A 25,173-nucleotide genomic window follows, 5' to 3' on the forward strand; every position below is an offset into this window, starting at 1 on the left:
CCAGTCTGGATTACATGAATCTGTCTCAAAAACCAAACCAAACCAACCCTAAAGTAATCACGCTAAGGATCGGTATCGAGTGTCAAGTCCACCGAACTGTTGGTATTGGTTGGTCTTTTATGAGCATGTGGAAATAAAAATTAGGATTAAAATAGAAGCTGAATTGTTTTAGATAATGCAAATTAAGTCCCTTGTGGGAGTAACACAGCTTCTTTGTGGTTGTCGTACCTTCTTTGAAAAACTGAGACTCCACAGTGGCATCTGTGCCACGCCCAACCATACTCTCACCACACATAGTGGAGCTCTGTCTCACCCGCAGACGCCCAGTCTCCACCCAGCTTCCCTCAACACTGCTGATACATCCTCACACCAGCATGAAGGAGACCCCAAGCCACCATAATTCTCAAAGCTTTACTCTGAAATACTCTGTTTTTTCTTAATAAGCCTATGCTCACTCCCTGTCAACTGGCTGCTTGCTTCCCTTCTTGACCTACAGTTGAGGTGATTTAATTCTGTGTATTCCAGCAGAAAGCTCTTAGGTTAAAAGTGTGCTTAGGCTGAGCCACAGCACAACTAGATTTTTCCAGTAAATAACACAATCTGGAAATTCGCAATGTGATCAAATATCCTGCAATGTTCATCTCCATCTACATGAACTACAGCACAGATATACACGGCACACTGTAACATCGGACCAGGTTCACCCGAGCCATAACCTCAGCTGCTTACAGGATCAGGGAACAACGTAAACCTAGATGTAGCTAGCTATGAAGCAGCAGAGCGTAATGGAGGCGCGTTTCTGTACTAAAGGCCTCGACTACTCTGGAATGCTGTAGTCCAAAGACAGCCATGTGTGGGATGAATGTGGCAAAACCGGCCAGGGTTACTATAAGATCCTTAATGGAAGAACGTCCCTTATGCATGCCTGAATGGCTAGTCCCACTGCTCTTGAGCACTAGAAAGTCCTAACTAATTATAGTGAGTGTCAACTGAATGCAAGCATCATAATACTACAACTAATGATCAGATAACCAGCCAGCTACTAAGTGTATAATGGACGAGTAAGCAGCATAGATATTATTGATACTGGACAAAGACGATTCATGTCACAGGCAGGACAGGATAAGTGTGAGATCTCATCATGCTACTCAGGAAGGAGCTGCATTAAAAACTGATGAGTTATTTATGTCCAGTTTTCTAGACAATGTTCCTGGACCACAGCTGACTCTAGGTAGCTCAAACTACAGAAAGTGGAACCTGCAGGTAAGGATACTAATACACACACATTACAGATCAAATCTATGTCCCTGGCTTAGTTTATTACATTAAAAAAGCAGCAGCTCATATTTAGGGTATGAACAACAATTTATTTATAACGTTAGGGTATGATGTTAATATTGAAGTTGACTATTACACATATTCATTACGTTTGATCGTTCACTGTCTATATCTGGGGAGATATCCCACGAGCTTAACATGATGGAGCATTCTCAGCAACTGACAGTGCCAACCTCCATCTCCAAAGACTCAAGTCCTGTGGTAGCTGACGTCTCACTCACTGTGTTGCAGCATGCATGGGCTAAGTCAGTGCAACAAGGAGGTAGAGCGTACGTGAACACCCTAGAGGTGTGGATTTGCCATCCCAATTCCTTCACACTCGATGACGTAAGTGTCCTTAGTGGCATCTTCTTCCTCTTCTGATTTCTTCACGGTAAATTTGGCCTGAAAATGGAACAGTAGTAAGTGAATACACATGAGAGGACAGAGGGCGATCCTAGGATGGAAGTTAAGGAGACAGAGTTAATATCAAACCCATCTGAAAAAGGTATACACATAAAAATCAAGAGATACGTGAAGAAATGCAACCCTTCTTTCATGCTGGGATCACTGTTGTGGAGTTTGTCAGGACAGAGAATCAGGCTCCACTCCACGCCCACTGACTGGGGACAGGGGACATGTGGGAGCAGGGGACATGTGGGACAGGGGACATGTGCAGCCAAGTCAGATGTAGATTCTGAAGCATTGCCTGTTGCTGGCGAAAAGGCATCATTTCTCTTCCCTTTTGTTTTTCTAAAACATGTATCTGAACCATTTACCTGTCAGGTATGACATTATTTGCTCTCATTAAATTTTTCCTGCCAATTTAATTCTCTAAATACATAATTCAGGAAGCATGCTCAGAAAGGGTAGGTAGGGCGGAGGAGTGGCGGTGACTAATGCCCTTCAGCACCGAGCCTAACACTGTAGTTCTCACTTATTAGCTAAAGTAGCTCTGAAATATGTGATCTTTGTCGATGCTCTGGAAGTGCCATTTTAAAGGCAAAGGCTGATCCTTTCAACAAAATAATTTAAGTCAAAACAACTACATAGGTTTAAGATTCTGAGAAAGGGATTTCAAGTGTGCCTTAGCTTCTAGGAGTCTCTAAAGTACAATCTGACACCATTATTCTGTGGCCTTCCTGACCAGCAGTGGTCACAAGCTTTCAATTTCCATACATGGAACAGTGCGCCGTGTAAGTGGACATCTCAAAATCACTGTGCCATGACAAACCAGAACACAGAGCAAAAGAACCAAACTCCTGTATAGTTATTTGTCTGCAGTTTCAAATTACAAACATGAAAATATAAAACACAAGCAGGAGACTGGGAGCCATTTCACGTTTATGCTTAGGCCTACTGAGGGAGCCTAAAAGATGGTCCAGCTGAAGTCTCTGATTTTTACAGATGAGCTATTTGTAATGAAGCACAGAAAATAAAGATACTATGGCATAAGTCACCCAGCAAAGTACAACAAAGAGCCAGGTGTAGGTGGTACAGACCTGTAAGCCCAGCATGCACAGGGCTGAGGTAGAAAAATCTTGAGTTTGAAGCCAGCCTAGACTACACTTAGTAAGACCCCTTTTCAGCTACTCCCCTGCCTCTGACCTACATACACAGTTAAATAAGAAACAAGGGTCATAACCCCAGTTCAGGAAACTTTCTGTTGTGTACTCTCTTCAAGTAATATGTAAGTGGCTACAAATATACAAAGTCCTGTAAAACTGTAGGCTACAATGAATAAAGCTTTGTACCAATTAGCAAGGACGCTAATCTATGAGAGAGAAAACAACTGTAAACACAGCATAAGTAGAAATGAAAGTAACTGAAGGGGGCTGAAAGGACGGCTAAGCACTTAAGAGCACTGGCTGTTCTTACAGAGAACCCAGATCCAATCCCAGCACCTACACGGAGGCTCACAATCACTTACAACTCCAGTTCCAGGGGAGTAGACATTCTCTTCTGGCTTTTCAGAGAACCAGGCACAAATATGGTACACAGACATAAATGTAGGCAAACCATTCATACATATAAAATAAAATAGAAATAAATGTAAAAATAATAGGGGGCTGGAGAGATGGCTTAGTGGTTAAGAGCACCGACTGCTCTTCCAGAGGACCTGAGTTCAATTCCTACAACCACACTGTAGCTCATGAGCATCTGTAATGGGATCTGATGCCCTCTTCTGGTGTGTCAGAAGAGACTGACAGTGTACTCACATACATAAAATAAGTAAATCTTAAAAATAATAATAGGACGGAGCTCATTGAAAGCATGGTTGCCCGACACACAAAAATCATTGGTTTGATTTCCCAGGGCAATAAACAACAACAACAACAGCAACAACGGTAAAACAGTCAATTCACGCCTGTCTTGGATGTAATCTACCTTTGATTCTCATCAGGTTTCCTGATTTAAGCAAGACCTTCCCATTTCTTATCCCAACAGCAACTAAGAAGAGCAGAGGCTGTGAACGTTCAGTGCAGAGGGAGAAGCAGGCAGAGGGAGAAGCAGGCAGAGGGAGAAGCAGGCAGAGGCTCTGTGTGAGCCAAGGCTGTGGTGCTTAAGCTCTCCTCAGCCAGTGAATCACTTTTGTCGAGAGAAGGAGTGAGGAGGGCATTTGAGACAGGGTCTTGCCATAGAGCACTGGCTGGCGTTGATCCCCTGAACCCAGGAGCCCCCATCCTCCTGCTTCTACCTCCCAAGCAACAGAAGATAAGATTGCACCTCCATGCCTAGCTCATTAAGAATACAGTCATTCTCATTCTCTCCCCCCTACTCCGAATTAGTCCGCCTGCCTCTGCCTCTCAAGTGCTGGGTTTAAAGGTTGCGCCACTATATGCCTTAGGGTGGGTGTGTGTGTGTGTGTGTGTGTGTGTGTGTGTGTGTGTGTGTGTGTGTGTGTGTGTGTGTGTGTATGTCTTTTTTACTTGCTTTCTTGTTCATTAGAAAGGTGTGAGTTGGAAGTGTGAGGAGCAGAGAAGGATCTAGAAGAAGAGGTAGGGAAACCATGATCAGAATATTTTGTATGAAAAAATTACTTCAATTGAAAAAATGAACTGAAAGAAGACAACTCTGTAGGGACTGTGGTGTAGTTCTTCTGCACTCTTTTTCTTGTTCTTCTTGTTCTCAAAGTCTATCTTACAGCCTAGGTTGGCCTGAAATGTGCTACATAGACAGAGCTGGCCTCTGACTCTCAAGTGACAGGTGGCAGGTAATCACTGCCATGCCTCATGTGAATTACTTTTATAATCTCAAAGAAAAGGCGGCAACCCCATAAAACTTGAGTCACAATCTTACAAAATTATATTAGAGAATACAGTCATTGTGTGTGGTAGCTCCTGCTGCATCTAAGAACTCCCTGTAGGCTGAGGCCAGAGGATCACAAGTTCTCCTGGTCTACCCAGGAAGTTCAAGGCCAGGCCAAAATATATACTGAGGCCTTGACTAGTAAAACTAAACTAAAACCATGCAAAAGAATAAAAATGAAATTCCAAAATAAAAAATCTGCTACATTTTCAGAAAAGAAGCTGTATGTATTAGCAGTAATAAGCAGTGAGAAGCAATTTGAGAAGAAAAAGAACAGTGGCTTTACTAGCTAAAGGGAACAATGTTTACATTTTCTATGAAAAGATTAGCATTAATCTCACTTGAAATTTATATTATTATTATTGTTGTTGTTGTTATTATTTTAGACCAGAGTACTAAAGAAAAGGTATAAATGTATTATTATTATTTTAGACCAGAGTACTGAAGAAAAGGTATAAACGTGAGCTCACACACTAGTCAGGCAGAACCTTCACTGATGCACAGGACTTCAGGCTTCCAAACTGTCCTGGGATGCTCAAAACCCAGGCTGCTAGCCCGAAGCACAGGCGTCAAAGCATCTACTCTCTGCTCGCTCTAATCGCCCAGTGTGTCAGGAGACAGAAGCCGATGCCGAGGCTGCTGAGAGCTCGCCACTCAGGGAGCCCAGGAGCAGCGTCAACGGTGGTTACTGCTGGGTTCCTGTTTATTAACCCAGTCAGTCTCTCTAACAGGACACTCACCTTTGCTAGCTGTTCAGCAAAATGTATAGCAGTCTGCGTGTGGAGTGTGACTGATCCTGTTTTTATTCTGGAAATTCCATTGGCTAGCGCCATGAAAATAATCAGCTATCAAAAAAGAACAAAGAAGAAAGAAAATCTCAAAAATATGCTAATATTCAGATTTACAAATTCTACAACCACTCACAGGAAAATGCTACTAGAAATCAAAATAGCTTTTAAAAGAAATTAAAAGAATAATTCCTATTTTCTTTATGTTTCTAGAAGCTTTACACAGTAACAGAGAGTATGTATGTGTTAACCACAGTCTGTGGCTTGGTAAATGCTTAGCCAGACTGACTTCTTTTCTTTAGTTTTTTGGTTTTTTTGTTTGTTTGGTTTGGTTTCTTTTTTTTTTTTTTTTTTTTTTTTTGAGACAGGATTTCTCTGTGTAGCCTTGGCTGTCCTGAAACTCACTCTGTAGACCAGGCTGGCCTCGAACTCAGAAATCCACCTGCCTCTGCCTCCCAAGTGCTGGGATTAAAGGCAGGTTGTCATCATGCCTGGCCGATAAGACAGACTTTTAACAATTTATGTTTCAGAATAAGATGAGAGAGCTGGACGCTCATACACTTACTTAGACCAAATATTTCTGAAGCTGCTGTACATGACAAGTTTTTATACTCTTCAAAAATCCCATTTTAAAAGATAAATGGAGTCTACAGAATTCCTGGGAACATAAATTTAGGAAGAAGAAAATGACTAAACACAAGGAAAACTGTCTCCAGAAAATGGTCAAGAAATACCGAAGAGCCCTCCTCTTCCTTCTCCCTCTCTTCTTGCTTCTGAGGAGCAACCACAAGACTCCACCCACAGTAGGCAGGAGAGCCAGAAGGACGGAGAATGTGAGGGTAGAGAACGAGACCTTGTCTCAAAAGAGTAGCAGTCCAAAGAGTCAACACCGCCTCCCAATGGGCGTCAACTCTAGAGACCCTTTGTGTTTGAGAGAACAAGAGAGACAAATGTGTCTGGATACTTGATGGCACAATAAAAGAAATTTATATGCAACATAATTATGTTCAAATCTGTCAGGAACATGGTTTTGATCCTAACAGTGTCGTTACCTGGTCTTGTAGATACTCATCCACAGTGCCACCGTGTCTAAGGTTCGCTAATAGCATTTCAGCAGCTTCAATCCCAACCTTGTCTGCATTCACACCTAAAACAGGAGCAATAATAAATAACAACAAATTACTCCCAAGTCACCAACTTTACCTGAACTGAATAAGGTGACATATACTTGAAACCCCAGCACTTGGGAACCTACAATACAACTGTCCCATGTGCAAGGCCAGCCTGAGCTACAGAGTGAAATTTTGTCTCAGAAAAACAATCAATCAAAACCTTTAACTGATATATCCCAATTAGCACTGATGTAACATTATTTTCAGGCGTCTGGAATTAACCAATGCCCTTTTCAGGAAGGATCTCAATGCTATTTAATCTTATGAAACTTGAGAAACGTCAATGTTTCAAAGCAAAAGTGGGGAAAAATAGGTCGTTTGCTATCCACTAAAAAAATATTAACTATGGAGCCAGTGAGATGGTTCAGCGAGTGAAGGTACCCAAGGCTACGCCGATGATCCAAGTTCAATTCCGAGGAAACAGTGAGGAGAGAGAGCTGTCCTCTGACCTCAGCATGGCCCTGGCATCCATTTCTTAACAGTATTCATGGGCTGGACATATGGCTCAATGCATGAACACCTGCCTTGCACGGTGAGGCTCTAACTTACCCAGAACTATGAAAAACAGGTACAAAAACAAAACAAAACAAAATGCAGGCTTTGGAGATTGGTACAGTCAAGAGCACTGGCTGCTCTTCCAGAGGACCCAGGTTCACTATCCAGCACCCACATGATAGCCCACAACTGTCTGCAACTCTAGTTCCAGGAAAATCAACACCTTCTGCTCTCCCCAGGTACCAGGCACAAAGTGCTACAGAGACATACATGTAGGCAAAACACTCATACATAATTTAATTTTAAGAATTAATTATAAAGCCAGTATATAACAAAATTATAACCCAAAGCTATACCTCAGTTTTCAATTTAAAACTTGTGACTTACACAAGTTAGAATTGGTCACAATTTAATCAGAATTGAAGACTTTTCAGTATTCTCTTAAAACGGGACATTCTCAGATCCACAGCTGAGCTCTGCAACACTTCAGAAATGAATACAGCATGCAGCTACATGTTCATGACTGGGCCACCTAGCAGAGGGTATAGACTCGAGGTCTACAACTTGCTCAAAATACAGAGTTGAAAAAATGAAAAATTCACTGACTCTAAAATAAAATTAGTTGACTATCTTTTAAGTATGTCAGTCATCATTCTTGACAGTCTATACTAAAAACATAAAGATTCCTCCACTGGGGCTGGAGCTCAGCAGTTAAGATCACTGAGTGCTCTTCCAGGGTTCCTGAGTTGAATTCCCAGAAACTACATGATGGCTCACAACCATCTGTAATCCCTCTGATCTGATGCCCTCTTCTGGTATGTCTGAAGACTATGACAGTGTATTCATACATAAAATAAACAAATAAATGAGTAAATCTTTAAAAAAAAAGATTTCTTCACTGATGATGGCATTTAAAGACATCTTTGCTTCATGTATACCTCTTTTGCCAAGTGATGATCCAGCAAACAAGCAGCCAGTGGATGTCTCAGCAACAATGCTACATAAGAGGGAAAAAGTGCAATTACCCACACTGTAATAGTCTACATACCATGCAAATACGACACAAGAAACCACTTACATCTACACTGCAATAATGAAATTCCTCCCACAGACAATAAAGTCACCAACAATCTCAGGGGGCAGGAGGATTCCTTTGGGCAAAGTTCAGGAGACTAAACTACTCACATGAGTGGTAGAGAATGCCACCACCCTCCCCTTCAGGTTATTCTGCCATTAGCTCTGGTTACAGTGCACAGGATAAAAAGCACTTTACACAGACTTTAGTTGTTTTGTTTTTAAGGTAGAATTATAGCAAAGAAGGCAAGTACTTACTTTAAACTTTGTAAATTTCTGAATAAAAGGTTTGAAATATAAGTATCCACAAAATACTGTATTTCTACACTTTAAAAATATCAACTAAAGAATTTGTTTGATTTTGTTCTTGATTCTCTGTGTAGCCTTGGCTGTCCTGGTCCTCACTCTGTACACTAGTCTAGCCTCACTCTTTCTCTGTCTCCTGGGAGCTGGGATTAAAGGTGTGCCCAATTAAAGAATTTTTGTTAAGACTTAACTCCTAACTGGCTTAACATAATATTTTTAAAAGACAACATTACCACACTAAGTAATTATAAAGTAATTTCAAACCTAAGGTATCTTTAAAAACGAAAACCTTTCTGTTGGTGTTAGTTTCAAAGACTACCTTCGGAATAGCCTAAATATGAGAGAAGCCAATAAAACTGCTGCTGCAGAGGAACCAAGTCAAGCACCTAGCACTCACTTAGGGCAGCTCACGGCTGCTTGGAACTCTAGCTCCAAGACACCTGAGGCCCTCTCTGAACTCCACAGATGCCTGCATTCATACACATACCCACAGCTAAACACATACATAACTAACATAATAAAAATAAATCTTAAAAAATTTATGTTCAAGCTGGGCGTGGTAGTACACGCATTTAATCCCAGCCCTTGGAAGGCAGAGGGAGGCAGATTTTGAGTTCGAGGCCAGCCTGGTCTACAGAGTGAGTTCCAGGACAGCCAGGGCTACACAGAGAAACCCTGTCTCAAAAAACAAACAAACAAACAAACAAACAAATTTATGTTCAGGCTGGTGAGAAGGCTCAGCAGTTAAGAGCACTGACTGCTCTTCCAAAGGTTCAAATCCCAGCAACCACATTGTGGCTCACAACCATCAGTAACAAGATCTAACGCCCTTTTCTGGAGTGTCCGAAGACAGCTACAGTGTACTTATAAATAAATAAATATTTTTTTAAAAAATTTATGTCATTACACTTTAAAAATATCAACTAAAGATTGTTCCTCAGTATTCATGGGGAGTCCATTCCAGGATCTACACAAGGATACTGAAATCCAAGGGTGATTAAGTTGTTTATTTAAATGGTATCACACCAATTAGCTCATATTTGTAATTCCAACACTTGGGAGGGGAGACACCAGGATTGCTGTAAATCTGAGGCCTACAACAAACACAAGGATGTAGAAAACATTCGGGAGGGGGTGGGAGCATGACCTTTGTCTTTTCTCCTTTTTGATGTTGTACTTTTACATTCTGATTTAAGGCAGTATATTAATTTATTTATAATTAATTTAAGGTAGTATATTAATAGACAGCCCGGCTGCCTTAAAACTTGCTATGCAGATCGTGTCTAAGCTACCCTCAAATCTGTGATCCTCCTGCCCCAGTCTCTTGAGTTTGGGAAGTACAGCCATGTAAGACCAAGCCTCCACAATGATCACAGTGATTCACTGAACTGCTGTTTGAGGTAGGAATGGCCTTACACATACACTGCAGAACCCTAAGCCGAGCGAATGCACACAACTCTTTGATGAGGACAGTGTCGTCAGGGTCTCAACTATTTCTCCGTGTGTGCTCACATGATTCCACTCCCATTGCCGAAGGCTTGGTCCCTGGCCTCCTGCACGGGCTGGATGCTGACGTACAGATCCCGGATCTCCTTCCGGATGCACCGCACAGCCGCCGCCGCCATATCTTTTGCTACCTATTTTGGCAAACCAGAAAAGGAGAACAAATTCGTCACTGGTTATTTGGACCACCGTTTTTATTCCTTCAAAAGTATTTAACGTAGTTAACTTTTCCACGTATCATTTTTACACTTCTAGAAAGAGCACTAACTTCTAAGAAACATTTAAATGAAGACACTCAAATTAGGGTCTGGGAACAGGAGTGACGGCTCAGTCGTTCAGAGCACTTGTTGCTCTTTCAGAGGATCTGGGGTCAGTTACCAACATCCAGATGGTGGCTAACAACAATCCCTTAACCCCAGGTTCACAGGACTTGACCCCCTCTTCTGACCTCCCAGGCACCAGGTACATATGTGGTGTACGTACATATATGCAGGCAAAGCGCATGCACATACAATAAATGTGGGGCTGTAGCAACGGCTCAGTAGTTAAAAGCACTGGCTGCTCTTCCAGAGAACCCACATTCGATCCCAAGCACCACATGGCAGCTCACCACCATCTGTAACTCCAGTCCCAAGGGACCCGATACCCTGTTCTGGCTTCAGAAGCCACTGCATATACATGGAGCACAGATATATGTGCAGGCAAGACATATGTGCACACAAAAATAATAAAATACAAAACCAAAAAACAAAACAAAGCCAATAAACAAAACAAGTAAGTAGGGGCTAGAAAGATGGCTCAGTGACTAACAGCTTTGACTACTCTTCCAGAGGAGCAGGGTTCAATTCCCAGTACCCTACCCACATGGCAGCTCACAACCACCTATAACTCAAGGTCCAGGAGATCTGACTCCCTCACACAGACATGTGTGAAGGCCAAACACCAATGCCACATAAAATAAAGATAAAAATCTTAAAAATAAATAAATTAATTTTTTTAATTAATTAAAAAACAAAAGCTCTGCTAGTAAAGTAGAGTACAGTTTTCATCCCAGCATTTGGAAGACAGAGACAAGTGGAACTCTTTTGAGGCCAGCCAGATGTACATGATGCGTTCCAAGCCAGCTAAGTAAGACCATGTCTTAAAAAAAAACCAAACAAAATAAATACATTTCTAGAGATGGCTCAGTGGGTAAAGGCACTGCTGCCAGGCCTGCTGACATGAGAGCGCCCCAGGGCTCACATGACGAGGGAGAGAAATGGCTCCTTTAGCTGACCTCTTTTACCTTTATGAACACACTCTGACATGTGCCCAATCCCCACTTCCACATGTTCATCTTGGAATGCAGCCTAATCCCTATCCACACTAAATAAATACATTTAAAAAAAAGTTCTCGGGCCTGGAGAGATGGCTCAGTGGTTAAGAGCACTGACTGTTCTTCCAAAGGTCCTGAGTTCAAATCCCAACAACCACATGGTAGCTCACAACCACCTGTAATGAGATCTGATGCCCTCTTCTGGGGTGTCTGAAGACAGCTACAGTGTACTTACATATAATAAATAAATAAATAAATAAATAAATCTTTTTAAAAAAAAAGTTCTCGGGCCAGGCATGCAGCTCAGGTAGCAGTGTGTTTGACTAGTATACATAAATTCTGGGGTTTACTGGGTCTGTGAATTCAAGGCCACCATCAGCTATATCAGAGCTATGTAAGTCTCTATTTCGAGAAAAACAAACATTTTGCAGAGAAACAGGAGCACAGAAAAGTCAAGGCCATCTGGTCTACCCAGGAAAATTCAGGCAGCCTGGACTACCCATGCCACGCTGTTTTAAAACAACAAAAACCTCAAAAGAAAGAAAAATAAAACCTCAAATTGTCTGAGGCTCTTGTTTTGAAAGAAAAAAAGAGTACTCTCAAAATCATCAAGGTGTCCCTACACTTCTAAGAGCACTATAACAACTTACTTTTAGTGGCAAAACACCGGCAACAAAAGCTCTCCCATAAATCTTGGTCACAGAGCCTCGATCAGTCAGATTTATTGGGTCCAATCGTTTAACTGGGGACACTCGGACAATCACTTCACCACCCCCTTTGGGGTAATAGCCCCTAGGAAAAGTAGAACAAATATATGCTCCATAACTGAGGACAGACAAAGTAAGGCTTAACAACCCATTACAGTAACAGCAATGATACCAAAAGATATATCATTTGTAGAAGTTCAGGAAAAGGTCTGTATGATCTCTGCAACCTCAGATGCCGACTCTGTGGTCTCAAGTTACACGTGAATACTGAAATTATGGCCAGAAGTATAACTCAGAGGTAGCTATACTTCACATGCATCCTTAGCGTGTGCATGTGAGGCCCTGGGTTCAATCCACAGCACTCAAAGCAATCATCCTCCCAGCGACAGGCTCAACGGCTACTGCACAGTGACTACTGCCTAAGACAGGGCAGGACACGCTCCTCATTACAGTGTTGGCTGAGAGCATAAGCTCTGTCAACGCTGGCTCTGCTAGTTTCTACTTCCTCGGCCTAAAACAGCAGCTGGCACATGGCACTCAGATTAATACCTGAGGAACAGCTAAGCAGATGAGCAGTAATAAAATTTTAACTGTCCTATTCATTTACTGCAGATGCTGAGAACTGCTGTGCTTCCATTCCATCTTCAAGAATTTCTACCTGGTAAGGAGATGGTGTAGTTTACAATCTACTTAGATGATAAGTATGGTTGCGAAGAGGTTCCAACAGAGGAATGCAACAAGAGTGAATGCATTCACCAACAGTCCAAATAAGAAATCATTATTTTCTATTTTTAAATATGATTTCTAATGTTTATGTGACAGGGGATAAATAACATGAATTTAAAGGTACAAAGTAGTTTAAGACAGCAGATAACCAAGTTAGAATATAACTGTGTGAAAGTAGGAAGTAAGATGAAACTGGACAGGAAACCTGGGGCACTGCGACCATAACGCACTAAGCCCCATGCAGAACACTTTACTCTTGTACAGCACAGGACAGCTTACAGAGACATCCCTAAAAGCTGGGCTTTCTTAGAAGTCAATTCTGACTTCACTGTGGAACAGACTCTTTACGATCCCAGAGTGCCTAGTGTAGTTGTCCACACACAGTGAGTGATCCCTTATCGCCTATTCAGAGGCATGGATAACACTAGCTGTGAAGATCTCCATGTAGAAATTGCCATGAAAGTATTTCTGTCAAGGAACAAATGAACACTACTGGTGGCTGGTAAGGTCCTACAGCTCTACAGTTAATGTCTTTAAGCCACAAAGTACAATTATTTTCTGTAGGAAATATATCACAAAACACAATGCATTAAGAGTATCTGAGTAAACGTTCTCTAAATCTACCTTTTGCACTATTTTTGGAGCATGTAATAAATGGAAAAAGTTAAGGGTTGGAGATGAAACTCAGCAGCAGGGGCTGGCCTGGCACGCACAAGCCCTGTGTTGGGTTCACAGTACTGCCGTCAGAAGGAAGAGGAGGGGTGCTGAGACCGAGCAACTTACCTCGTTTTAATGTCACAATTAAATGTGAAACCAAACTTCTCAGCAATTGGCTTGAAAACCTGAAAAAGTCAGTTGTTCCTTTAGGCAGCAGTATGCACAGATTCACTAAGTTCAATCACTTATGAAAACCGCTATGCAGTGAGCTAGCTAGCAGGTGCTGCAGATACAGGAACAACAGAGACTGACACCAACCCTATCGTTCAAACAAGTTACATTCTAACTTGGTCACATAGCTACACGTTTAACATTTACTTAAGGAGACTGTCAAATCTATGTAATAAAAAACAGCAGCTCCACACACTGACCCTAGGAATGACTACAGGGCGGCCCTCCCCGACCCGATCAACACAGTGTGCACTAAGAGCCTTAGGAGGCTACTGGTGAACAGCCTTCCACTCTGCATTCTCAATTTCTCAATACTGTTGAAACTTACTAGGTAGGCAGTGTTTTACCATAGCTTTTTTCTCATTTCCTATTGGAAACAATATTTCATGACATACTGAGTTCCTCTCAAGCAATATTTAAATGGCAAGGCACTGGAGCAGAATTTACAGAATTTACTCTAAGGCACTGACTCTCAACCTTCCTAATGCTGGGACCCTTTAATACAATCACCCACGTTGTGGTGACCCCAACCATAAAATTATTCAGTTGCTACTGCATATCTATAATTCTGCTACTGTTATGAATGGTAAGTATCTGATATGCAGGACATCTGATCTGTGAGCCCCTAAAGGGGCTGAGACTCACTGCTCTGAGGCATCACCCTCTAAGGCACATGTCATACAATGACAATTACAGTTTAAACAAGGCTATGCTCAAGTATCTTTAACATTCATCCTTCACTGTATCTTATATTTAGTTTATGTAAAGTATTGTACTGGCTAGCTGTGTGTCAACTTGACACAAGCTAGTTATCATCAGAGGAAGGAGCATCAGCTGAAGAAATGCCTCCATGAGATCCAGCTGTAAGACATTTTCCCAAGTAGTGATCAATTGGGGAGGGCCCAGCCTATTGTGGCTGGTACCATCCCTGGGCTGGTGGTCCTGGGTTTTATAAGACATCAAGCTGTCAAGCCATGAGCCAGTAAGCAGCACCCTCCATGGCTTCTGCATCAGCTCCTGCCTCCAGGATCCTGCCCTGTGTGAGTTCCTGTCCTGACTTCCTTTGGTGATGAACAGAAATGTGGGAGTGTAAGCTGAATAAATCCTTTCCTCCCCAACTTGTTTTTTGGTCATGGTATTTTCCTGGAAGCAATAGAAATCCAAACTAAGAAATCTTTTCTTTCTTTTTTTTTTTTTTTTTCCTTCAAGACAGGGTTTCTCTGTGTATCCCTGGCTGTCCTGGAACTTGCTCTGTAGATCAGGGTGGTCTCAAACTCAGAGATCCACCTGTCTCTGCCTCCCGAGTGCTGGGATTGAAAAAGTGTGCCATGTTCACCAGGTTGAAAGTAGCTTTTATTACATGTCTCCACACACTGACCAAAGATGATAGCACCCATCAGAATGGCAGGGTTTCAGAAAAAGATGGTGTTTAAACCTAAAGCCTTGAAAATATATGAGACCTATGGAGACTTTTACTCAGTTCCCCAGACTATCACCATATGTGTCAAAGGGATAGACTAAATGTCTATGGTTTTGCTTTTTCATCAAACACAGGAGTGGTGATGTAGCCCACAGCAGAGCAGTTGCCTAACGTGTAAAGCCTTGGTATTTTCTCCCCAAACATTTCAAAACTCAATTTAGGGTGGGGGTGTTAAAGCACAGAGGCTCTGTATCTAGTGCTGGGTAAGATGCAGAAGAAAAGGAGCTCTCATGGGGTAAGAAAAGGACAGGGCTAAAAACATTTCAGTAGTCTCTAGTGAATTTGTTCAAAACTGACAAATGATGGAGGCAATGCAAGGGCCTTCGACTCATGCTCAGCTCAGAGTTAAGCCACTTGGCCTTTACTGGAGAGACACGGAGTCTCAAAATATAACTGGGGAGGAAAAAAAAACCTGTCCCTGAGCTGGCCCTGGAGATTGGTGGGCAGTGTACTTGCCTTGCCTTGCCTTGCCTGTGCTCACACTGTATCCACTGGCCATGGCACTGGGCACACTTTTAACTCTAGGGCTCTGGAGGTAGAAGCAGGGGTCACAAGTCCAAGGTCATCCTCTGTACATATCAAATGTAAGGCCAGCCCGGGATACATAAGACCCTGTCTCAAAAGAGGAAAACCCACCAAATTCTAAAGCCACGTACAGCATTTGTATTTTGTATGACATTGTGAAAGGGCAGAACTCAGAACAGTGGTTGGCAGTAGCTGGGGACAAAACTAGCTACAAAGGTTTGTAATTTTCCTTCTTTCTTTTTTAATAAAACTTTTTTTTTACCCTCACTTTGGTTCTGGAAATGGTTCACAGATATATATTTGTACAAAATTCTTAAAAGTACATTTAAAGGAGTAAATTTAGTTGTGAAGAACTATGCCACAATAAACCTGGAGAAGAAAAAAACCACTAATACAGATTGAATATCCTTGCCTGAAGATGCTCAGAGCCAGAGGTGCATCTGACTTGTTCAGAGTCCGTAGTATTTGCACAAACACACAGGATGCAAACATGAAATTGACTTGTGTTTCACTCGTTATACACAGACCTTGCACACCGCCTTACAGTGACCTGTGCCCCAAGGTTGTGACCACAGCACACCACATAGAGTCAGGTGGGACATGTCCACCTACTTGGATCATCATGTTGGTACTCAAATAGTTTTGAATTTTATAGTTATCTTTAAGAATTGTGTTATCTGAGTGTGTGTGTGTGGGGAGGGGAGTGTGATAGTCAAGAGGTCACTTTTCAGGACTTAGCTCTGGCCTTTCTTCAGTTCTGGGAGCTAAACTTAGGTCATCTGGCTAGCGTAGCAAGTGCTCTCACCCAATGAGCCATCTCACTGGCTCAAATTCTGGCTCACTCAGTATTTCAGACTAGAGATACTCAACCTGGACCCATTTTCTTCCTTATAGACATGCCAACACTAAAATAAAAACAGGCAATTTATATGATAACTGATAATTTACATAATTATATTTTAGGTCCTTAAAAAGAATCAGTCTGAACACTATCTTAATTTATAATGCAAACCCTAAAGTAAACCTAACCTGTGCCCTCTCCTACAAAAGAACTAGGAAATGTGTGAACAGGATGTCTGTGAGGATGCTGCCGACATTTAAACAGAGACCATGGCGCCCTTACCATCATGGTGTAATCGATCTGCGGGGCCATCTCCGCATTGGTGCCGCCTTTCAGACGGAGCTCCGACGGGGAAGCCGCAAACAGGACACAGGGCATTGAAACCTGCATCAAGAGGCACACACTCCTAAGGAAAAGGCAGAATGGCTTCACTGGACTGTCGTTTGAGTCTCAGAACAGCTGTATTTGTTACTGCACGCCAGTGTGACTTGAAGCTCAGACAACGGAAAAGTTAGAAAACATTTCAGTGTCTGAAGGGTAAAAAAAATCCTGACTCTGACGGAAGTATTTCAAAGCAGAAAGACAAAAGCAAACTGTGCTGAGGTAGTGAGTCAACGGTAAATGGCTTCAGCCTCTCATTTGTAAGGCCTTGGTTGAGTACCCAACATCACCAAAAAAAATTAAGTTAAATTGAAAATAAAAACATGGCCAGGCAGTGATGGCGCATGCCTTTAATCCCAGCACCTGGGAGGCAGAGGAAAGAGGATCTGAGATTGAGACTAGCCTGGCCTACAGTGTGAGTTCAGGACAGCCAAGGCTATACAGAGAAACCCTGTCTCGAAAACCAAACCAAACCAAACTAACAACAAAAGAATAAAACCTTCAAATTTTTTTCTCAAAGATTTCCTGAAAGCAGCAGTTTATGAAAATGCATTTGGAACAGCCAAGACCTACCCCCTTATTCCTGGGCTGTTGCTGTCACCATGCACAGGACACTACTCAAGTATCAAATCACAGCACTGTTCCTCCCATCAGAGAATTCATGTGACTAGAAACAGAATGTTTAACAAGGAGTTTTCTCCTTATTGTCGACATGAAGAATCACAAAACTTAGGCACAGAATGTGAAGTGTTTTTAAAAATGAAGTATCTAGTCAGATTTTTAAAATGAATTGCTGTTCTTGAAAATAAAACCAATCACAATAAACAGAGTTAGTCACATAGGTTTTCCCCTGACCTTCACACACACTCCAAAGCATGAATGTTTATACATGTGTACATGTGTGTATACACAGGAGCATGCACATGCATGTGCGTGTATGTGTGTGTGCACGCACAAACAAATACAATAAATAATATTTCTAAAAGTTAGGAGGCATAGTCAGGTGGTGGTGGCACACGCCATTAATCCCAGCACTCGGGAGACGAGAAGGGGGATGTCTGTGGGTTCAAGGCCAGCCTGGTCTTCAGAGTGAGTTCCAGGGTTACACTTTAAAACCCTGTTTGGGGAAGGGGGGGGATTAGGAGGCAAAAGACTTAAATTCTAATGTCACTTCTTACCCTGACTCCAAGACGGAGGCTAAGTCACTTAACACCAATGGGGTTTGACTTCCTAATTTACAATATGGAAGTTTTAGAACAAATGCTTTCTCTTTCAGCTTCAAATTTTGCGACTGTCTTAATTATAACTATGACTTTTTCTTTTTTGTATAAAATAACAATGTACTAATGAAAAGACACGTCAAATTCTTTTCCTTGCCTTAGGAACATTCCCACTTGACAGATCTCATTTTAAACCTAATCACAGGTGCCTTTGCCAAGAAGTCTGCTTATACCATAGGTCCGATACCATGGGTTATTAAACATCTTCCTAAAAGAACCATAATTCATTTAAAGTTATTTCTGGGCTGTCAAAAGGTTTATAATATAATGTCTTACTCTGTCAAATGCTTCATAACAGAGCATTGCAGTTTAAAAAAAGGTTACTTTAAGAAGCAATCGGGGGCTGGGGATGAACCTCAGGCAACGAACCTGGCCAGAATTCTTGAGGCAGTGGGCTAGCACTCCAGTACCAGACGCAAAATAAGGATGCAATCAACCAAACAGTGCACAAAAGCAAGCAAACGCTGCTTCCTCTCCACAGTCTGTCATCGTGGGACGCTAGGAGGGGCTCTTAGCAGTTTGTTAAGCCACCCATTTCCCAGGAGGCTGAGTGTGTTTGGGTGGGGTTTTTTATGACTCTTGTTTTGTTTATTTTCTGGTAGTGGGAACTGGACACGGCAACTTTACACTAATCAAGCACTGAACTCGGTCCAGCTCCATCCCCAGGGGGGAGGGGTAACCGGGACAGCTGGGATGTTTAGAGTCAGCATCTCCCTGCACAGCAGGAGATGGAACCCAGGACCTTGGGCATGCAAGGCGAGCCTCCGACACTTTCTAGAGTTACATGGGTACTTACTAAGACAATAAGGGAAAACCAGGTATAGTAGTGACACAGGCCTGCAATCTCAGCCCCTGGGGGTGGGGGCAGTAGGGACAGGGACAGGCGGGATGAGTTCAACATTAGTGTTCACTTACAGGGAGACCTTGCCTTACAAAAACCAAAAAGAAATCTGTAAATAATAACAGCTACAACTAAACAAGCAGGCTTATCATTTACATTTTAAAAAGGGAGAAAACTGAACCTCAAAAGGTCCAAAGAGCACTCCCTCGAAGCCAAAGAATCTACATCTGAACCCAGGTCTGAATGGAGGACTGAGTGAGACATACATACCCTGCTGTCTTGGTATCTGCCGTGTGGACTCCACCTCTGATCTTCTCGGGGGTAAAGGTTATCTCTGTTGAGCCGATTTCTGCTCCCTCCAGGTGCCCGCCACACAAATCACGAACCATTTCCAGTCCAGATAAATGCTGAGGCCTTCAGGTCATAAGACTGCATCAAAACGTGTGCCATCAGACTGCCTATACCCCACTCTATGACAGTTACAAAAGCAATGGCCAGAAAACAAGTGTGATGTCTTCCAACAGGAGAACTTTGTCTGGGGCTTTTGATTTCATTCAATGACCACCCCGTGACACCAGTACTACCTAAATTATGTACTCCTCATCCCTAAATTCCCACCTTGAGGCCTCAACCCACACAAAATGTGATCATTTAAACAGGCCTTTTAAAGGTACAATCAACATAAGGGAGGCTATTAGGGGGTGCGGTAATACAATTTGACTGCTATTCTTATGAAAAGAGAGGGTGAGATTAGAGGAACAGGGATGTAGTTCAGTGGGTAGAGGGCGTGCACAGTGTGGAGGAGGCCTTAGGTTTTATTTCCAGAACCACATAAACTGGGCATGGTGGCACACAGCTGTAATTATAGCATCTGAGAGGTGGAAACAGGAGAATCGAAAGTTCAAGGTTATTCACCCTAGCAGAGAAGTTCCGGATTACCCTGGACTAGATGATATCTTGCAAGAACAATTAACAATAAACCTACCATGACAAGAACATGGACAAGCTACCCTGTTTCAAGGCGTCCTAAGGACAACTAGCGGCCTGCCCTATGGACAGAAACGGAGAGCAAAGGCCGCACTCTTAATTGCCGCCCGGGCCTCCTCCCCCCTAGAACCCGGGCTCCGATCTCCGGGCTCCCAGGCCCCCTACCCAAACTCCCCGCCCGCCCGCCCGCCCGCAGTACCTGAGGCCCGGCGTGCTGCGGCCCGCGCGGATCTTCTGCACGCGCAAGGGTAGGCCCAGGAGGCAGCTCAGGGCGGTGGAGACCCTGAGGATCTGGCCGCCCTGTAGAGAGCACCGGGGTGGAGAAATGACAGAGGTTGAATGGAGGCCCCCGCCGCCACGGCTCGCCCCGGCCCCTAGCAGTCCCACACTCACCCCTTCCATGATCCCACCGTCCACCTCCACCCGCTGGCCCTCCATGGCGGGCGCCTCTGAGCCCGGCCGGCAGCGACCACGTCCCTGCTGCAACCGGCAAAAGACGAGGCGCCCGCAAGCCCGCAGGCCTGATAGTGCGCTTCCGGGCCGAGCTCGCCGGAAGGAGAAAGAACCCGCGCCTCCCGGGAAACTGTTGCTGTGGAAACGAATTCCCCAGGGGACCCTGCCGGCAGCTGTACGCATGCGCTCCACCCAGCGCTCAGAGAGGCCGCGCGGGGCGTTGTGCGACTGTGTACCCAAACTAGCAGGGAACTGGGCTGGCCACAAGGGGGTGACACAGCAAAACCTTCAGGCTCCAGAAGCCCTTTCCCCCCAACAGGTACATTCTTCAGTTATCCCCCAGGCTGGTATTTTATTTTCCCAATCATGTGTAAGCACTGCCTTCTCCAGCATCCTCGGGTACCTCAAAGACTGGGAAATGAGGCTGAATTGTGTGATGAAACATCACTGTCGCCTAATTTCGATACTGTACTAACACAGTATTTTGGAAGCATGTAGATTACTTAAATCAATCTGGAACGTGCTCCAAGATGTGAATGGTTACTTGAAATGTTACCGTCAGAGCCTGGCCCCTGGCAGGCCTTAACAAAGTAGGCTCAGCCAACACCTTCTCAGTAGCCAAGCCAAGAAATAAGTATTAATGGAAGGCAGAAAGAAGAGATCTGTTACGTGTGGTCCCATTGGGAAGAGAAAAAAATAAATAAATAAACCTAGTCTATCTTCAGGGTTCTGATGGAAAGCTTAGGTTTAAGTAGAGAGCAACAGTGATTCACATGCAAGCAGTCCTAATCTAGGTGTGGTCCAGGCCAACACTGACCTGCCATCGACTCAATCTCTTCTGCAAAGTGGTCTAGCAGATTTTAGAACTGTAAAATCTCTTCCTGGGGCTGGCGAGATGGCTCAGTGGTTAAGAGCGCCGACTGTTCTTTCAAAGGTCCTGAGTTCAAATCCCAGCAACCACATGGTGCCTCACAACCATCCGTAACGAAATCTGATGCCCTCTTCTGGGGTATCTGAGGACAGCTACAGTGTACTTACATATAATAAATAAATAAATCTTTTTTTAAAAAAAAATCTCTTCTTGGATGACAAACTTGCCCCCCGGCTGGCTCGGGAACTCCGGCTTTTCCCATGGCCTAGCATGAGACTCAGAGAAACTTCCTTGTCTCATGGTCCGCTAAACCAAAGGGAGAGGCACAAACCCATTATAGTGTACAGAAGATGGTTTAGCGGCCTAAGAACCTAAAAAAAGGAGATACCAGTGATATAATTTTACAGACAGGAAATAATAAGACATTGAAGCAAGGCTGCTGTGCGAATATACATGTTGTACTTTTTAAAAATTATTATTATGTGAATGGGCATAATGTGTACACATTCATCTGTACACAGAGGCCTGAAGAGGGTATCGAATTCCCTGTGACTGGAATTCCAGAGGATTGTGAGCCACCAATCACACGGGTGAGAATCTGACCTGGGTCCTATGGAAGAGCAGCCATCTTCCCTGTGGTACCTTGATTATCATACATATTAGATTCCTATTACATAAATATAACACCCTCTGAAGAAAGCTAATCCTTTTTGTTTTTATTAATCACAGTGCTGGAGGCTGATGTCGAGGTTTGATGCATGCCAAATAAACACTGTACCAAACAGCTATAGTCTCGACCCCAGCTTATGCTTTCTAAAGCCGAACTCCTGCTGTTACTTGGGTGGTAGAAGGAAGTGGACAAGATAGAAGTATGAGGTAGAAACTGTCCAAAAAGCTGTAAGTGATATTGTAACCTGCATTGAAGGAGTGAGTATAGGCAACAGAGACACTCAGAACTGGGATTTCCCCAGGAATTCTTCTCAGGTTGGAAGAAAGACAGAAAGACCAAAAAACAGACAGACAGACAGACAGAAAGAAAGAAAATGTGTCTTCACAAAAGGTTTTGTCTAAAGTTTCAAAAGCAGTATTACTTAAAACAGTCCCAAAGCAGAAATAACGCCTATGTCATTAAAAAAAAAAATTAACATCAAAAGCCTCACAAGATCAGTGAAGTTAGAACTTTCTGGTTATTGTGTGTATGAGAACTGGAAATTGTCAAACCAAAGAACAGCAGGGAATCTCATTTTTGTAGAAGTTACTGCATAGTTTAGAGAGCTCCCACTCAAGTCAACAAGAAAAGTCAACAAGAAGGCTGGTGTGTAGCTCAGTTGGTAGAGTCTGCCTAGCAAGCTCAACAGGTCTGCTTGTTTGGGTTTTGGTTTGGTTTGGTTTTTGGCCACAATTGTATGTATTCAAAATGGGGGTGCTATGTAAAACCCTGACCCCCAAAAGAAGAATCAATAAGAAAACAATGAAAAATGAATGCACACAACAGAGAGGAAACAGTTAAAAGTACATGAAGGAAGCGTTTGAAGAATCAATATCCAGGGTTGGTGTGGGTGGCACATCTCTTCAATCAACAAAGGCAGATAGAGCTGTAGGAGCTTGGAGTACATACCAGTTCCAGGCCAGAACTACACAGACTGGGAGGGGGAAGGGGGGGCGGCATCTCAGAACCAATAAACACGTGAAACCTGTTTAACTTTACTAATAATTAAGAAACTTTAACACCATAATGCCATTGAATAGGTAAATACCTATTACTTCTAAGGCTGTCAAATGAGAAACAAAGAATAGTCCCACTCTCAGCTGCTAGACAAGTTATTTTGTACAAGCACATTGCAAAGCAATCTAACATCGCCTAAGTTAAAATTGAAGATAAACATTAGCTGTCTCAAAATTCCATTTTTAAGCTAGGCTTGGTGGTTCGGGCCTGTAATCCCAGATACTAAGCAGGCTGGGGGAATAGAAGCATAATCATGACTTCAAGGCCACCCAGACAGCTAATCGAGATCCTGTCTCAAAACTAGTAGATAAAGAAGCAGAGAGCTGGCAATGATGCTCAGTGGTTATAGACGGCTTGCTTAGCTTATGCAAGACTCTAGGTTCATTTTACAGTGTCTGTCTCTGTCTCTGTCTGTCTGTCTCTGTCTGTCCCCCTCCCTTCCTCCTTGGGTGCCTCCCTTTCTTCTCTGGGTCCTTCCCTCCCTCTTAGTTTTACTAACCAAAAACACGGTTGGCTAGTCAAGAATTGCATCACTTGGCGCTAGTAGCGCTAGTAGCAATGCCCCATTCAGATCTAGTGAATAGGTTCCAAAACCCGGCTACAAACAAAGATAAGAACACAATCATATATGGAATCAGGATCTACTGACGTAGGATGATAAACTAGTTTGTTTCCTGAAAATAAGATAGAATCGAGAGAAGCCTGAATGGAAGAAAGTTACATAGTATCTTTCAAGAGCCCTAGGAACAACTAACTCCCTTCCCTCATTATACAAGCAAGAACATATAAGATTACTAAGTCTATTCAATGCACCTATAAAAAGTTTAATGGGGCCTGGCAGTGGCGGTGCAAGCCTTTAATCCCAGCACTCAGGAGGCAGAGGCAAGCAGATTTCTGAGTTGGAGGCCAGCCTGGTCTACAGAGTGAGTTCCAGGACAGCCAGGACTACACAGAGAAACCTTGTCTCAAACAAAACAAAACAAAACAAAACAAAACAAACAAAATAATGGGAAAAGTTTTTAAAAATCAAGTTCTTTTGATTATTGCGATTTTGGGAGGTGCTGTTAAGACAGGGTTTCTCTAACAGCCCTGGCTATACTGGAATTCACTTTGTTGATCTGGCTGGCTTCAAATTCACAAAGATCCACTGTCTTCTGGGATCAAACACTTTCGTCACCTCATCTGTCTATTGCAGATTTTCTGATAAAGGCAATGATTTATATTTACTGCCTACAGTAGATGAATGTGCATTACACAATAGTACATCTGTGTAAAGTTAAACAACTTGTGAAAAACCTGAGATTTTTGTTTCACAACCACCGACTTTCCAGTGCTGAGAGTTTCTATTGGCCCCTGCTTCCTTCTGTTTTGTTTCATTCTCTCTAACGCCTTAGACATTGATGCAGATTTTTATTCTCTCTAAGAAGAAAGAACCGTTGAATTTACTGAACATATATACAATGTATGCATTTATATACCACCTATTAAAGAAAGTTCCCTCTCTCTCATTCTCTCCCTCTGGCTTTGTTTCATTTTGTTTAAGAATGAGTCTCACCACATAGCTCAGGGTGACTGGCCTTCCATTCACAATGCGACATCTCTGCCTGCCCTACCCATGTCACCCTCACAGTGCTGGGTTTCTGATGTTTCCTTTAGCAGTTCCACTTGAGCTCAATTTGACATTTCTTCAAGGGGCAAAGCAATTCAGGGTTATACGTTTGTGACTCATTTCTTAATGATGCATCTGACCACATTTTCTAAGACTCAAAGACAAAGTGATGACATGTTTATTTTAGACACGAGAAGTCAATTTCAGCAACCTCAAGGACACTATACAGGAAAGAGGAATTCCTAATCATGGAGAAGTGTTCCTGTATGGACTTATGAAAAAGTCGCGCATCAGAGTCTTGCTATGAAACATAGAAACATCTTATTTTTTCTGCCCTTAATGTAGTTACAGCACAATACCAGAAAAGACAATTTGCTACTGACCCCTCAGGTTTTCAATTAGTGACCCTTCTTGTGTGCCCTTAACATATTCTTTTTTAAAAAATTATCTATGTATGTGTGGGTGCACAACTGTTTGCATGTACAGCACATGGATGCAGGTGCCCCGAGACGGCCAGAAGAGGGCGTCGGATCCCTTGGAACTAGAGTTGTAGGCTGTTATGACCTACCTGATTGAGTG

At 42.9% G+C, this 25,173-nt stretch overlaps 1 protein-coding gene across 5 annotated transcripts; it reads right to left on the reverse strand.

The window, feature by feature from the left end:
* Nucleotides 1-1,346: 1,346 nt before the first annotated feature.
* Rtca (RNA 3'-terminal phosphate cyclase) lies at nt 1,347-20,587 on the reverse strand. Of its 5 annotated transcripts, none has more exons than XR_001783733.1 (11): nt 20,329-20,587; nt 20,135-20,235; nt 19,219-19,362; nt 16,729-16,852; nt 13,496-13,554; nt 11,930-12,071; nt 9,884-10,098; nt 8,020-8,078; nt 6,467-6,561; nt 5,367-5,471; nt 1,347-1,722 (listed from the first exon to the last, which is right to left on the reverse strand). XR_001783733.1 is itself a non-coding variant. In XM_006501884.3 (11 exons), exons 4-11 carry the CDS (start codon nt 16,822-16,824, stop codon nt 1,621-1,623), a joined length of 783 nt encoding a protein of 260 aa, XP_006501947.1. In that variant the 5' UTR covers nt 16,825-16,830; nt 19,219-19,362; nt 20,135-20,235; nt 20,329-20,582; the 3' UTR covers nt 1,347-1,620. The 5 variants fall into 5 exon arrangements, 4 of the variants coding, with proteins under 4 accessions (XP_006501947.1, NP_079793.2, XP_006501946.1 ...); XM_006501884.3 differs by having other exon boundaries at nt 9,974-10,098; nt 16,729-16,830; nt 20,329-20,582; NM_025517.3 differs by having other exon boundaries at nt 9,974-10,098; nt 20,329-20,559.
* Between the last annotated feature and the right edge of the window lie 4,586 nt (nt 20,588-25,173).

This window comes from Mus musculus, chromosome 3, assembly GCF_000001635.26.
Source record: "Mus musculus strain C57BL/6J chromosome 3, GRCm38.p6 C57BL/6J".
NCBI classification, from domain to species: Eukaryota; Metazoa; Chordata; class Mammalia; order Rodentia; family Muridae; genus Mus; species Mus musculus.

Coding starts and splice junctions, on each gene's coding strand:
- Rtca (NM_025517.3), bottom strand. CDS start 20,373: ATGGAGGGCCAGCGGGTGGAGGTGGACGGTGGGATCATGGAAGGG. Junction 10,099..11,929: donor CCGGTGTTTTGCCACTAAAA/GTAAGTTGTTAT, acceptor TTGCCAAAATAG/GTAGCAAAAGATATGGCGGC. Junction 5,472..6,466: donor ATGAGTATCTACAAGACCAG/GTAACGACACTG, acceptor CTTTTTTGATAG/CTGATTATTTTCATGGCGCT.